The sequence below is a fragment of the Emys orbicularis genome, chromosome 7, assembly GCF_028017835.1.
Source record: "Emys orbicularis isolate rEmyOrb1 chromosome 7, rEmyOrb1.hap1, whole genome shotgun sequence".
NCBI classification, from domain to species: domain Eukaryota; kingdom Metazoa; phylum Chordata; order Testudines; family Emydidae; genus Emys; species Emys orbicularis.
The window spans coordinates 19093256-19108929 of NC_088689.1; the positions used below are offsets into that span (position 1 = coordinate 19093256).

Below are 15674 nucleotides of genomic sequence, written 5' to 3' on the forward strand. Positions count from 1 at the left end.
TAATAAAAATATGGAAATGATATTACTAAATCTTATGTAAGCTGTACCTCCAATGTTAGAATGCCTCTGTGAGGCGTTTTTATATTTTGCCTAGGGAATCCTTTAGGTCTTCCGCCTGTCTGAAGAAGCATTAAGTGCTTTTGTGAAAAATGAGGGGAAGGAGGAAAAGTAGTATGTCCCACTTAATGGATATATGTGTATTTAGAGTGAGATGGCTGCTTTTTATTGGCAAAATAAGTAATACTGCTTTATACTCCTTGTAGCCCTGCAGAGCCAACAAAACAAAGAGAAAACTAGCTGGATTCTGTATTTCTTGTGTCATCAAAAGAATTGTTTACTACATTCCAATTGGTCAAACCTGTGCAAAGATACTTGAATTGTATGAGGTTGCACAGGAGCCACAGAGGGCCTAGTATGGCCTGCATATCCTATTAAATGGGGATAATGTGCAAGATGGAAGCTCTTGAAGCCCAGGTAGAGTTTGCCCGTCAGACAGACGTTTTAATTTGTAAACTGAACACTTTTTATTTGGAAAATCATTTAGAGTCAGTAAATATTGAACTTAGCATCACCATTTTTATAGTCAATTTTAGCAGTAGAACTTTATCCATCTTAATTGTTCCATATAGCTGCCATCCATCCAGCCAACAGAGGAGTTGAGGCTGTTCAGCACCTTCCAGCTTTGCAAGCTGCAGAATTAGGGCCTTAGTTTCCTTGGTGTGAAAAATGAAGTTTGAAAAAAATCCCAGCCTTTTTCATTTAAAGTTTCTGTGTCTCAAAAGAGGGAAGGTTCTGAAATTAAAATAAATATTCAGGTTTGCAGACTTCTCTGAATGTGGGAATTTTTTTTCTGCACACTGTGACATTATTCCTCGTGTTAAATATAGATCAGCTTTTATTTGAAATGCAGAAATAATTAGGAAAGGAAACCTCTGCTTCTGAGTTTTCATCTGCTTTGGTATATAAAGTTACATTTATTGAGCCTGCTATCTGTTTCTTGCTTTAATTTAAGAGATTTCAGTGGTGTGTTGGGAACGGATTTTTTTTTTTTTTTTAATCTTTCAGGGAAAGAATCTGAGAGCCTCATATTTTAACTTCCAAAGTGCAGGGCCATCACTTCAGAATACTGATGGGACTAGGGAAGAAACAAAAAAATGTGTATTTTATCTCTCCATGTTCTTGGGAGATAGAGGTATGATGCAAGTCAATTAGGTGTCATCCTAAATCACCTCCCACTTTTACCAGCACACCATTGTGCTGAGAAGGCACCTAATGTGGCACGGCTTTCTCTCAGTGCTTATTGAGATGCTATTTCATTGTATTGAGATAATTGGAGCAGCATATGGTCTGTAACATGAAGTCATGGCTCCATTGAAGTCAAATCTTCCACTGACTTCAATCAGCCAGGATTTCACCTGAAGTGTGCAGTCTAGCCTCTGTTTCAAGAAGGAAAATAACTAAGGGTACGCCTACACTACCCGCCAGACGACGAGCCACGGAGGACCGTGGCAGCGGACGAGCATCCGCCGAAATGCTGCTGACAAGCGGCGTCATCCAGAGGCGTCGCCGCCGAAATGCCGCTGAAATTTTGTGCTCATCCGCCAGCCAGTACACGGGTGCACTTAGACGCCCCGGCGGATGCCATGGCACCTGCGGGCACCGCGTTGGGGACCCCTGTCTTAGGTTGATTTCCCCCCCAGTGTACACCAGGCCTAAGGGAGCAATTGTTCTCTGACATAATTAGCATGTACAATGGTTGTCTTTTTAGTTGATGAGGCTGTGTCACTCCTTTGCCCCCTTGTGCTCGCTGGTAGTGTTGTCTTTCATTCACTTTTCTATACGTTGACCATGGAGGAGTAAAGATTAGTGGAAATCTGTTCATGGAGGGCCAAACTCTGCCCTGCTCTAATTCCCATGCATTCAGTGAATTCAGAGGGGTTGCACAAGAATAAGCCAGGAAGAATTTGGCTTGGGGAAGAGGTGTTAGGAACTTCTCCTCTTCCCTGTACTGCATTTGTCAAATGGCAAATTTAATCCTTTGCCCCCTCCCTGGAAGGAGCCACAGTAAAACCAGTATAACGTTTTCGCCAGAATGAAAAGGGAACAGTTTCTCTCTGCTTTACAGACTAATGCTCTTTCATGAATCTTCAGTACTACCATAGCCAGGGGTTCTCCCAGAGGTTAAAAGAGTCGTAGATCCATTTCCACAACTTGCAGAGATGGGTTTTCTGCTGTTGTCTTCTGAACTCTGTGGTTGAGCTAATCTGTGGGCTACAGAGGGCCGGTCCCTAGCAGGATTTAAGGGGAAGTTCTGATGAATGAAGTAACCAAAACTTATAGCTCTGGTTTCAAATGTGGTGTTGGTGATTTTCCTTTGCAGTCTTTGCATGATATTGTAAAGCATTAAGAATGGAGCCACCTGGCTTGCCTACCAAAGGTATATTTAACAGGCTTTTGTTTCCTCCATTAAGATTTTAGTACTTGGCACTAAGTGGCAAATGAAAGATGCCTGTCCTGGGTAGGAAATACTTCTGCCTTTAACAGCTGATGTTAATTTGAATGCCATCAGTCTGATCAAATAGCACTGTGAACCACAGAACCATGAATAAGGTGCATTAGTAATTTGGATTACAACTGTTAGATAATTTTAACTATCTTCCTGGTAAGTGTTTTCTAGCACTGAATATTGGGATATCCTAAATATGTCTTTGTTGTTTCTTCCCATCTCTTAAGAGACTTCTGCATTTGTACTGCATATAGAACAGTGACCTGGTTAGTTAGAGGTACACAGATGAAGTTCTTGTTGTGATGCTGTCAAGATGATTGTCTGTTGATTAAGTGATTTCCATTGAAAAAGAAACATGGGCTAAGAAGAGACTTGAGAATAGAAAATTATACATATTGGGTCTGTTCTTTGTGTCCTGTCTCTGTACCATATATGTGATTATCCGGAATAAACCTGGGGTAAAGAAAGAGGACAAACAGGCTTATGAGAGCGAGCGAGCGAGATGGGATTAACTTCATCATTCATTTATATTCAGGGCCGCCGAGAGCGGGTTCGGGCCCCGGTGAAAATTTTTTTTCAGGCCCCCCAGCAAGGGCGGACCGGCTAAACAGGGCCGACGAGACGGGGGGAGGGGGAGCCGGGCCCGGAATTTTTTCGGGCCCCCCAGCAAGGGCGGACCGGCTAAACAGAGCCGACGAGGGGGGGGAGGAAGCCGGGCCCCCTTCCGGACCGCCGGGCCACGGTAATTTGTACCGGCTTCCCCCCACTTTCGTCGGCCCTGTTTATATTGCTAGTGCTGAAAAGCAAACCCAGTTAGAGCTGTTAGCTCTCAGGAAAAATTATAACATTTAAAAGGAGATTTTTAATGTGCAGTTTGGGCTCTCTTGAATTAAACCAATACAGGGAATTTGAACTCTAGTCAGTTTCAAAATTGAGTTAAAAGTAGTTTTGGTTACTTCCGCACATCTTGTGCCTGCGTCTCCTTGCCAGTTTTTTGTGATTTTTCAGTTATGGTTTTCTATATTTTATGATGTTTTTCTCTTCTCTGTTGCTGTGTGAAAGATGCACATAGGTGGGATCTGACCTTTATTGGGGAAAGAGTGAAGCTGACTTAAACACAACTCCAGTCAAATTCACAAAGTCAAGTAGAAAAAAAAGTAGAAAAATAATTTCATTTTTATCCAATCTTATTTAGTTGTAATAATGAGGTTTCTTTTAACAACAGAAGGTAAAAAGAGGGGGGAAATCAGAAGTCTTTGTTTTTTTTCTATTCATTTCCCTTTAATTCTTCTCAGTTACATTATCAGATAAACAACCTGACTCCCAGAATAGTCAGCCCATGCAAAATCAGACATTTTTACATAGAGTGGGTGGTGGTTTTTGATTTATAGTTTTCCCTTTGTAATCTGTTTAAAGAGGCATTTTCAAAGTGAATTCCGGTATTTTAGAGACAACTCCCATTAAGGATTTGCCACAGCTAAAAGCCCAAACAATACTTTGAAAATATAGTCCACAGCATCTAAGTATCACTTAAAGAAAATCCACCACCTTGTTCTAGCTGCTAAACTGTCCAGAGATTACAAACTGAAAATTCACTGGTCTTCTGATAGCGTGTAAACCACATAATTAGTGTTACATTAGTACAAGTATGTCATTGGGCAGATTTACTCATCACACTGGATTTATAGTGGTGTAACTCCTATTAATATTCCAATGGAATTATTCCTGATTTACACTGGTATAGCTGAGGGCATAATCAGGCCCAGAGGGTACTTTTGGGGGGGGGGGGGGGGTTGTCCAAAACAGGAAAACAATCCCTGCTTCTAGTTCACATTATGCAGAATTATCTTGCTGCTTTATGTCTTTGAGTTAAACCTTGTGCTTGTCATGAACCATCATTTATGGGCTGGGAAGCATCAGCTCCAATGTAATATTGATTATTTTCTGGGAAGCCATGTTTTCCCTGAGTCCTATAGGTATATTTATGCTGAAATAATCTTGAAATCCTTCTCTAGACACCAATTCCCACCCTGCTTGCTGCACACATTAATGCCAATACTACTACTTGTATAATTGCATTGCACTAATATAGGCTACCTTTCAGATGAACAGAATTTATTTTATGAGTGCACATTTAAAAAATAATAATCCTCTGCTGCTTTTTGGCATTAAACTGGGTAAGAAAGAAACCTTCAAATATCCCATTGTTTAGAGGCATGTCAGGCACACACTGGCTTTTAAATACTTCTCTCCTGGCTGGTACCCCTAAACACCCACATTATTTCCCCTGGAAATCATAGTTATTTACAAAGAGCCCAATCCTGCAAGGCCCTGAGCACTGTCATTTCCCCATTGGCTTCAGTGGAAACTGAGGGCATTCCACATCTCACAGACTCCAGAATCCTTCACAGAATAATATCCACCCCACCCTCCTGCAAACACACACACAACCCTCCGGCATTCCAGCTACTATTAAAAATGGTGACTTTTTGTATAAAAACAGCCATTAGTTAAGTCCTGATTCTGATCTTATACCTGTGCAAACCATTAATAGTGTTCTACTTAAGACAGTGGCGTTACACCAGTGTCAATGAGATTGGAATCAGATTTGTAATTTTGCCTTCAGCTCAGCTATTCCCTCTTCAGTACTCCTTTGTTACCACCATTGTCTAGACATTGTGATGGGCTTTGCAGTTTGCCTCCTCCCAGTATGGACTGAACATGGATTTATTAAATCATAGGATAGATGATCTTGTCACTGAAACTCCTTACAACTGTGTGATAGCAGTCCATTAATAGTTAATAGTCAAAAATGTGCCCCTAAGGAACGATCTTGTAAATGGATTCCAGTGACACATAAGTGACATGTATGCACCTCCCCCATCTTCTGACTGAGGATAACGGCAAAGTCCTGTACTGAAAATGCTCCCTCATGGGAAGAAATGGAGTGAGCAGGGCAGATGGCTTTAAATGGCACCTGATAAGTTGCTGACCCAGCTTCTATAGGTCAGACTAAGGTCACTGTTCCTGTTCTTCACCATGAATGGGAAAAGGTTCACTATGTTGGCTGTTTCACTACTGCACTGTGTCTGAGGATTTCGCCATTTTGATTGCATACAGAATGTAGATTGAGGGAGGGGCAGGGGAAACAATTGCAGATAATGAATCCTACAATCGTCATACTTAACTTGTGCATATTTCTCTTTAGGGTTTTCTATACCACTCATCACTATAACATCTAATGGTATCAGTTGCCTTAGATAATTAGATTACTTTACCTCAGCATTTCCACTATTACCTAGGGGTCCCTATACAAATATATTACAACATTTTTGAGCATGACCACTGATGTATATTAAAAGCGATTATATAAAAATACATGGATACAGCTAACAATCACAGTATTAAAGTGGCTAATTTAACTTAGAGTCCCATATTAGCTTGTTTAATTGGAACTCACTAAGTAGGCAAATATTATACAATAAGATAATTAAATATGATTTAACAATTATTTTGTATTGTAAAATGTTTCCCAGGTCTGGTACTAGAAATAATAAATCATCTTCAGCCATAATTGTGAAATATTTTCCCCACTCAGTCCTCTTATGGAACATACACTGTGGTCAGTAAATACCAGCTACCCTAAACAGTTAACTTAATTTTCCAAACAATATTTAGAGTTTAGGTCATCTTTGGTAATTCTGAACCATGAAAGTGAAGACTGAGTTCATACGGTCAGATCATAAATAAATACACTGCACTTATGCAGATTAAAATTCTGTAACTGCAATATAATTTATACTAAATGTAAAATAACAGATTATCTGTTTATAACAGTGAAAAAAACTCATGGCCACTATTTGCATTTTTTCACCACAGGTATTAGTAGCTTATTATTTGTATTTCACTTGTGCCTTTGTGGAGCAGAGTCATGGAAATCTACAAATGCAGATAAGAATTGTAGAATCATTGAATTGTAGAATCATAGAATTGTAGAATCAATGTTGGGAAGGGACCTTGAGAGGTCATCAAGTCCACCCCCTGTACTGAAGCAGGACCCAGTAAACCTAATCCATCCCTGACAACCTGTTCTTAAAAACCTCCAAGGATGGGGATTCCACAGTCTCCCTTGGAAGCTATTCCAGAGCTTAACTAGCCTTATAGTTAGGTTGGATATTAGGAAAACTTTTTAAATCTCCCTTGCTGCAAATTAAGCCAATTTTTTCTTAAGTGGACATGGAGAACAATTGATCACTGTTCTCTTTATTACTTGAAGGCTGTTATCAGATCCCCCTTCAGTCAGTTCTCTCAAGACTAAACATGCCCAGTTTTTTTAACCTTTCCTCCTCGGTCAGGTTTTCTAAATCTTTTACCATTTTTGTTGCTCTACTCTGGGTTCTCTCCAATTTGTCCCATCTTTCCTAATGTGTGGCAGCCAGAATTGGACACAATACTCCAGATGAGGCCTCACCAGTGCCAAATAGAATGGGGCACTTACCTCATGCGTCGTACATATGCCACTCCTATTAATACACCCCAGAATATTAGCCAGTTTTGCAACTGCATCACATTGTTCACTCAAATTCGATTTGTGATCAACTATAACCCCAGATCCTTTTCAGCAATACTGTACTATCACCTACCCAGTTATTCCCCATTTTGTAGTTGTGCCTTTGATTTTTCCTTCCTAAGTGAAATACTTTGCATTTATCTTTAAGAGCAATTCATTCCAAAGTAAATGCCTGCAGAAGATCTGCAGAGTCCATTGGCAAGAGTTTCTTGCAACTTCAGAAATTCTAAGTAGAGCAAACCAACTTGTTCCCGCTGCTCTCTCTAGCTCTGGTAGCAAAAGCAGCCTAAAAGTAGGCTTAACTGGCTACTTGAGGATTCCCTTTAGCTCCATTCCCAGGCCCCAGTACAGGGAGCATTCCCAGAAGAGGGGGCATGGCAAGGCCACTTCTTCACTCCAGTGAGCCCTGGCTGTTGGTAACGGTTTCAGAACCCTCTCCCTCAAAAATGTCATGCAAGTATGCACCACCCGATTAAGTGCCACAGTAGCTAGCACAGCAGAATGCTCCATGGCTTTTGGGTAGCTGTGTAGGAATTTTCTTTTGTATGCTAAGAACAGAAACAAATATAAAGTTGATTACATTGGAAGAAACTTCCACAGAGATTAATAAAGCTGCATTCACCTACATTGGTTCCAAATCTGGACCATTGTGCTCAACATTGGGACGATGTACTTTATTTATACCACCTTTTACAGAGCTTGTGCTAACCCCCTTGGTCTTTTGCCTAGTGTAGGTTCAGTAAAATATATCCATTTTTCTTCTTCTTGCTAGATGAAGCCTGCATGCACAGTTGCACTGTTTTCTTATTGTTGGGTAATAATTATAACAAGAGCATGAAATAAATACAGGACTCTTGATAAAGCTGAGGAAATCCTGTCAGCTTTGTAACAGGTTTTATAGTGAGCCTAGTCTCAAAGTGATGACTGGGATCACTTCACTTCAGTGATTGCAGCACTTTAACAGGGTGAAGTGGCATGAGTAGGAAGAGATCAGAATGGAGAGATCCCATTCGCAATTACTGAATTCTGTCCAGCTGTAGTGTCAGTGAATTTATTCTTCAGACTGAAATACAGTGAGGATTTGTTTTAATGTGTACCCTTCAGTTGCATTAGTGGAGTAAAAAGTATCTAATGAGGATGGGGTTTCTGTGAGGACAAAGCTGAGGAAGAGAAGTCATCCCAAGTCATTTCCTTTATTATTTCCTCCTGAGATTTGTGTAACTGGGCAAAATCCCAAGGTTTCCCCATTGGAGTGGGAACATTGAATTCTCACAAGTGTTCTCATACCATGCCAGAATTGTGTTGATTCAGTATTATTCTTGCATTTCCTGCCTCTTCCCGTAGTCCAAAAATGCTTTATGTACAGTGCTTTTGCTGTTTATACAGTGTGACAAAGTTCCTCCTCTGTCTTGGTGGGTCCTGCGCTTATTGGCGGATTTTCTTGCCTCAGAGATTCACCATGTGGGTTGGGGAACAGCCCAGAGACCTTCCCCTCTGGAAGAACCCACAGTCCAGGTCAAATGGGAGATTTGGGGGGAACCCGGGCCCGCCCTCTACTCCGGGTTCCAGCCCAGGGCCCTATGGACTGCAGCTGTCTATAGTGCCTCCTGTAACAGCTGCATGACAGCTACAACTCCCTGGGCTACTTCCCCATGGCCTCCTCCAAACACCTTCCTTAGTCTCATCACAGGACCTTCCTCCTGGTGTCTGATAATGCTTGTGCTCCTCAGTCCCCCAGCAGCACACCCTCTCACTCTCAGCTCCTTACACCTCTTGCTTCCAGCTCCTCACACTCACACCACAAACTGAAGTGAGCTCCTTTTTAAAGCCCAGGTGCCCTGATTAGCCTGCCTTAATTGATTCTAGCAGTTTCTTCTTAATTGGCTCCAGATGTCCTAATTAGCCTGCCTGCCTTAACTGGTTCTAGCACGTTCCTGATTACTCTAGTGCAGCCCCTGCTCTGGTCACTCAGGGAACAGAAAACTACTCATCCAGTGACCAGTATATTTGCCCTCTACCAGACTCCTGTACCCCACTGGTCTGGGTCTGTCACAACAGTAACTTTGGAGAAAGATTCTTTCATCTCCCTCTTTCTAGTCGCATTCATTATACCCTGCTACCAACAAGACCCTCTCTGCACTCTGGAGTCTTGTATACACAGCTAATCATTCTATAGTCCAATTCAAGCTTCTGCCCATCTGTATTTTCTTTTTTTCTTTATTATCTTTCTAACTCAACTGATTTTCATCGTCTGTTGGTTGTCAAGGTATGTGCAGAAATAAACAATCATAGAAGTTAGAGATGGAAAAGACCTACTTTTATATCTCTTAACCATTTTCTTCATTTGATTACTTGTCAAGGATACTTTTTTCCCTTTGATGTTAAGCACATTAATCAAACAAATTTACCTACTGACTAGTTTACAAGTCTGGTAAGTTTTGATCACTTGCCATGTTTTTTTAAAATCCCTTCAACCAGTGATCACTGAAAACAAAGTACAGTAGAACGTCAGAGTTATGAACACCAGAGTTATGAACTGACTGGTCAACCACACACCTCATTTGAAACTGGAAGTATGCAATCCAGCAGCAGCAGAGACCCCAAAAAAGAAGCAAATGCAGTACAGTACTGTGTTAAATGTTAACTACTAAAAAAAAAAGGAACGTTTTAAAAAAAGATTTGACGAGGTAAGGAAACTGTTCCTGTGCTTGTTTCATTTAAATTAAGATGGTTAAAAGCAGCATTTTTTTCTTCTGCATAGTAAAGTTTCAAAGCTGTAGTAAGTCAATGTTCAGCTGTAAACTGTTGAAAGAACATAATGTTTTGTTCAGAGTTTACTAACATTTCAGAGTTACGAACAACCTCCGTTCCCATGGTGTTCCTAACTCTGAGGTTATACTGTAGCAGACTTCCAGGAATCTTTGGTAAATATTTGTTGCCTTCCTTGCCACTTCTAGAAGACATTCAATAAACCAATCAAAATAATAAGTTTAAATGTATTATTCTTTATAATCCTACTTTATATTTCATAATGTCAGTTCAAAGGGCGGGGGGGAGGGAAAGGAATGCACTTTCTTCTTTTCTCTGAAGATGCTAACAATACGTTTTACAGACAAATTCTAGAGGAAACTGTTGAAGCATAGATATTCACTGTAATCCTGCTTACAAAATCTTTACTAGTCTTTCCTTATACTCTTTATAAAACAAACTGGTCACAAAGGGAGGAAGGTGATAATGTAACCTCTACTATACATATGCATGTGCTCATATTTTTTAAATAGAGGGATTTGGTTATGTAAGAATCTGCTTCTAGCCTAAACAACAAAAGTTTAATGTGCAGGTGATTGTTCATGTGTGAAAGACTTAAATTTCATAACTCATCCTGGGTTCCGTTGTGATATTATTATATTCCTAGCATCCTAATTCCATTTAGAACAGATAATATTGGCAAAGTGATGCTGTTTATTCTTTGTTTCAAGAGGAAACTTCCTTTGTGTCACATCTCTCAAATGTTAGCTGTTTTGTACTAGTTTGCTGTATCAATTAGCATTTCTGGATTAATATTTCCAAAGGAAGTATGGTAAAGCAGGGGCCTAGGAACTACTGACATGGCTGTGTGACACTGATCATCCTTAAAAACTTCCCAGTGCTGTCTTTTATATCTCAAATACTGCAGCAGCATTATCTAGTTATTTACTATGTTTTTCTTGTATTTAGGATAGTAAAGACATTTATGAATATTGCACTAATATTACTTAATAAAAAGCAAAAAAGTATTGGCAGATGAAATACTGGTTGAAAAATTTACCAGGCAACTAGTGGCCAGATGACTAAACTTATTAGCTAGAGGTCACTAGGAAAAATGAGGGGGACCCAACCTGATGGAAATAACCATCCTTTCTTCAAAATCCAGTTCTGGGAAAGGGGCTAGGATTCCTATCAAGGGGTCATTTGGGGACCTTATCTTGGGCTCCATCGTTTATATCAGAGTTTAAAGACCCCTACATCTTTTTGGCTATTGGAAGGAAGTGTAGATTTTTCCCTCTCCCCATTACCACTTCGCACACCTACTAGTTGCTATAAGGTAGGTGTGTGTGTGCGCGCACACAGCTCTACCTCTCCCACAACTTGTTAGTTGTGGCAGGGTATTCTGTGGTGTTAGATCCTTCTCTAGAGCTCTATGTTTCTTGGATCCTCCTCTGAGCTCCATTTCCCAGCTCTGCTTCAGAATGAAGTTGATATGATTCTTATTGGTTTTATTGTTGCTTACTGGCTTGAGACTATTAGCAGCAGTGAAAGAGCCCAGAATCTGTCTTCTCATTTTCAATCTGCTGCTGCTTAGGACAGTTATGAGCTGCAACACAGGCACTAGAGCTGCCTGTCTGCAGATTCAGGATGACAGCAGAACATGAGTTCACATTTGTAAGGATATCTTTGTAGACATCAAGGGTAGAAACATAGGGCTCCGTTCTTTCTTATCCAGGAGGCTTGGTTTGAACTCAGGGAGTTTCCTCTGGATACTTCCAGCAGGTGACCATGGGTTGTGTGCCCTTCACCCAAGGAAGAAGCAGAGTAAGTTAAGCTGTAAAGGGAAACAAACAACAGCAGCCTTGTAGTAGCACATACATAATGATAGAAATTTGAATGTGTCATTGAGCCAGTTTTTATACATGAATTACAGTTTGAATAGACTTGAATAAGTTTGAATAAACGTTTTCCTCACACTATATGTAATACAGTATTTTATATGTACATACCCAATTAATACACATGCTACATATTATATATATAAAACAATATATTGTTTTCTACATATATATGCAGCTATTACTATTTTAGGACTACAGTATACTTGCCCAATATAATATCACACTATATTCATATATTTAAAAGGAGGAAAGGACATGTATTCTTTCTTTATGCATAAAACATGATCGAATTATGTAAAAAGCTGTTTGATTTGTGCTATTTTTCAGTCCTTTTCATATACATGGTAACTTTCTCATTTTATTTTTTAGTTAAAATAAAATTATTTTTCTCAGTTAGGAAAACATCAAACAGTAACCAAATTGCTTTCCCCAGATAGTTTCAAAGACAAAGTGAGGTTAAAGGTTTCTGCAATTGTCAGGAAAAGGGAAAGGACTGTGTTTGTTCAGCTAGATACTCATTGTAAGTAAGGCTTTCTTTTTGTTTACAGAAGTTCTTTGTTTGCAATGATTCTTGATCTTAAAATATTGTGAACTTGAGAGATGCTGCATCTTTGAAGGAATATAATTTAAAAAACTACAATTCACCTCCTAATAAGCTCACTCAGCTGTGTAGGCTGCTGAACAAATATGGTTTGAGTTCTGAAGCAAAGAATGCATTTGGGGAAGTTGATGCAGTAGTAGTAACTGATAGACAGACACTTTAGTCTTTGTGAAGTTCCACAGGCAGGAGATAACTTTATGCACAATAGACCTAGCCAGAAAAAACCCCATACAGAATAATACTTAGCAGAAATCCTTCTGCTTTGCAGCGGTGTAGTGGTAATCCGTTAGCTCCAGAGCTAATGGTAGGGTCCAAGTAGATGCGTGTGCTGTGACAATATAACTAGGAAGACTGAGTTCTCATTGGAATTCTGCAGAGCTAACCGGAGAGAATCCGGTCCATCTAACCACTTGAGCTTTCAGGAACAACGACAGAGTCTTTTCTGCTATAGCCCACACAGGCTTCATGCTGAGAGATTTAAGCGAATGTAATAGAATGCAAATCCACCACTTGCACTTTATCTGACATGGAGCTGCTTCAGATAATCTAAAAGCCTTGAGAACCCAAACAGAATTTATTGCTTGGCAGTACAGAGTTTTCTTTTAACTTTAATGAAGTCAGAGAAGTCCTTGATTCTACATACTGTGTCAGGACGGCTTGTAGAGTACTTCCACGGATGAAATGGCTTTCACTTCATGGCAAATTTTGTCCCCAATACAGTGGGCGCGCTGGATGTGGACAGCTGTGAGAAGCAGTGGAGACTACAGTCTCCTAGCCATGCAGAGAATCACTGGAAATAGGCAAGTCAGTCCTGTCTTTCAGGAAACTGTCACACCATTCAATTCATTGTATTACAGACCCAGTGGGGAAAAACTGCATCTGACCAGCAGAAATGCTTGCGAAGTAATTAACAAGACAATACTGTTATTGCATTCTTGGCTCGCAAAAATTGTTTTAAAAATGTTAAAATATAGTTTGTTTTGTTTGTTTAAAAGTACATCAAGTGCATAGCTTTCAGTTCTAGAAGGACAGTTTCCTAAAGTGGTTCTCCCCGTAGAGCAACATGTTATGTCCTTGTGCAGTGTAGATCTTCATTTGATTTTTAGGCTAACTTAGTGCATCCTTTCGTATAGTTGTTTCCTTTCAAGCTTGCATTTCATTTGGTTGTCTCCATTGTGCACCTCTTTTACGTGCTTGCGCCCATTGTGATCCTTCTATTTTTTTTTATGTGTATGTGATAATGCAGTGGTGGAAATATATTACTGATAGCACACAGGAGTCTATGCATTTTCCAGCCTTGTCACTTATCATTGCCGAAAATGCTATGTAAAAATACAGCCGTGATGAAACGTAACATTTCTGAGAGGCTGGGCTGGCCAGAGGCTTGCTGTTGAGACTTATCCATCAGTTATTCTAGTGTGTGCTCTCTAGCTTGTCAGAACACACACAGCAATATAAGGCTTGATTATTTTAGAGCCGTAGCCTTTAATAAACAGCTATGAAACTCTCCTGAGAAGCTCCTTTTTTGTCTTTCTGTGTTGGTTTGTCTATGCCTGTGACAAGAAAAGTTCCAGAAATTCATAAAAAAGGTTGCATTGTTTTTGGCTTTCATACTGGAGTCTCCTTTGCACTGCACAGCAGGCTTCTCAGGAAGCATTTACTTTTTGAGCGCATGTTCACTTTGTGACAGAGAAATCTTAAGTAGCATAAAGATTTCTTCGGAGAAAACCTGCGGCCATGATATTCGTGCTCTAGAAATCACGTGTGAAATTAATCCATCGTAGTCCACCTTTGAGAAATGCAGAGATAGCCTGACAGCTGAGGTTTGCTTCCTCCACTCAGAAAACCCTGCATTTCAAAGTCTGATTTGTTCCTTCCACACACGAAAGCTCACTTTGCTCACTAGCCCAGGTTGTTAAAGAAACTCCTGTTTTGTATTTTCCTCAGGAGTTCAGACTCTGAAGAAGCATTTGAGACACCAGAATCCACCACTCCTGTAAAGGCTCCACCTGCACTACCGCAGCCACCACTGGAAGTAGCGGTGGTAGAAGCAGCAGCAGTAGACACAGTTGAACAGGAAATAAGGCCACAGCTGCCCTTGGAAGACACAGGTAATGAATATATATAATGAGTGGGCTGGATCACTCAGGAAGATGTGACTGTAAGGGGACATCAGTGTTAATCCCAGTAAAGAAAGGGTGCTAATAAAAGGATGGCTGGAAGATTAGTTAGTATATGCTGTGCCCTCTTCCTACTGAAAAAAATATATATATCATAGTTTGATAATGACAATTACATATTAAATACTATCATCAGCAGTCTTTTTTTTTTTTTTGTATTATCAATCAACACATTCATCTCCTGATACAACTTTAGTAATGTTTTGGCACCATCATCTTTGTTTAAAAAATATAGCCTGATTCTCCACTCTGTTATGGAGTAAGTAGAGATGAATCAGGCCCATAATATGATTTGTGAAACAAGGAAAAACTCCCTTGGGTGCATTTCTTTCATATGAAATCAATTTCCTTATTCCTGATGTTTTCAGAACTGTATGAAACTAGTCAGATGACTAAACACACATAGCTGTATAATCAGGTATAATTAATAATCTCAGTTAATAGGAGGGTATTTTCGGATCTCATTTCACCTGAAATGGCAAGTGATGACCAGATGATGATATATTCTGAGAAGTTCAAGATGTGTTAATAGGAAGTTAAGACTAATTCTATAAAGCCATGTAGCAATATAGCAGTATGTATATAATTAGTATGTAACACGGCAATGAAACAGATATTTTCCTTAAAACATGAATATCGTATTTTATGTAAAGAAATTCTGTCTAAAAAACCCTAATTTCCTTTGTTTGCTGAGTTAAGTAATGGAAGATGTGAGAGTAGAAGCTGTTTCTATTAGCAAGGAGCTCAATGTGACTTTCAGCTGAACTGCAAAACAGGCAATGTGACTATTTATGGTCATTAAATGCCTCATCACACTTTTTGCAAGAGATGAGCAGTTAGCTCAATATCTTGGTTAAATTCCAGTAAAACACTTTCACTTTGTCTACCCAAAATTCCCATGTATTTCATTAGAACAAGGTTCTCTCCATCTGAATGGATGCATAGGGTTGCTGTGTGCTGTTCTAAAACTGCCAGCTTTTACCACAGAAGATGGGTAAAGTGATATCAGTAAGTTGTGAGTAGTCTGTAAAGTCTGTCAATCTCTTGGGGGGGGGGGGGTCCTTTGGACAAAAGATACGTTCCAGACATGTCTCCAGCTAGTTAGTCTTCCTTCAGAATTTCTGGACTTAAAATTCTCAAACGTGGGAGTTTTGATTGAAATTATAAT

General features: G+C 39.8%; 1 protein-coding gene across 1 annotated transcript in view; it reads left to right on the plus strand.

The window, feature by feature from the left end:
- Positions 1 to 13007: 13007 nt before the first annotated feature.
- The window catches only part of TACC2 (transforming acidic coiled-coil containing protein 2), a 63351-nt gene continuing 60684 nt past the window's right edge, over positions 13008 to 15674 (plus strand). The window contains exons 1-2 of the mRNA XM_065407844.1: positions 13008 to 13126; positions 14274 to 14437. Coding sequence (XP_065263916.1) covers positions 13008 to 13126; positions 14274 to 14437 — 283 coding nt within the window. The remainder of the gene's footprint in view (positions 13127 to 14273; positions 14438 to 15674) is intronic.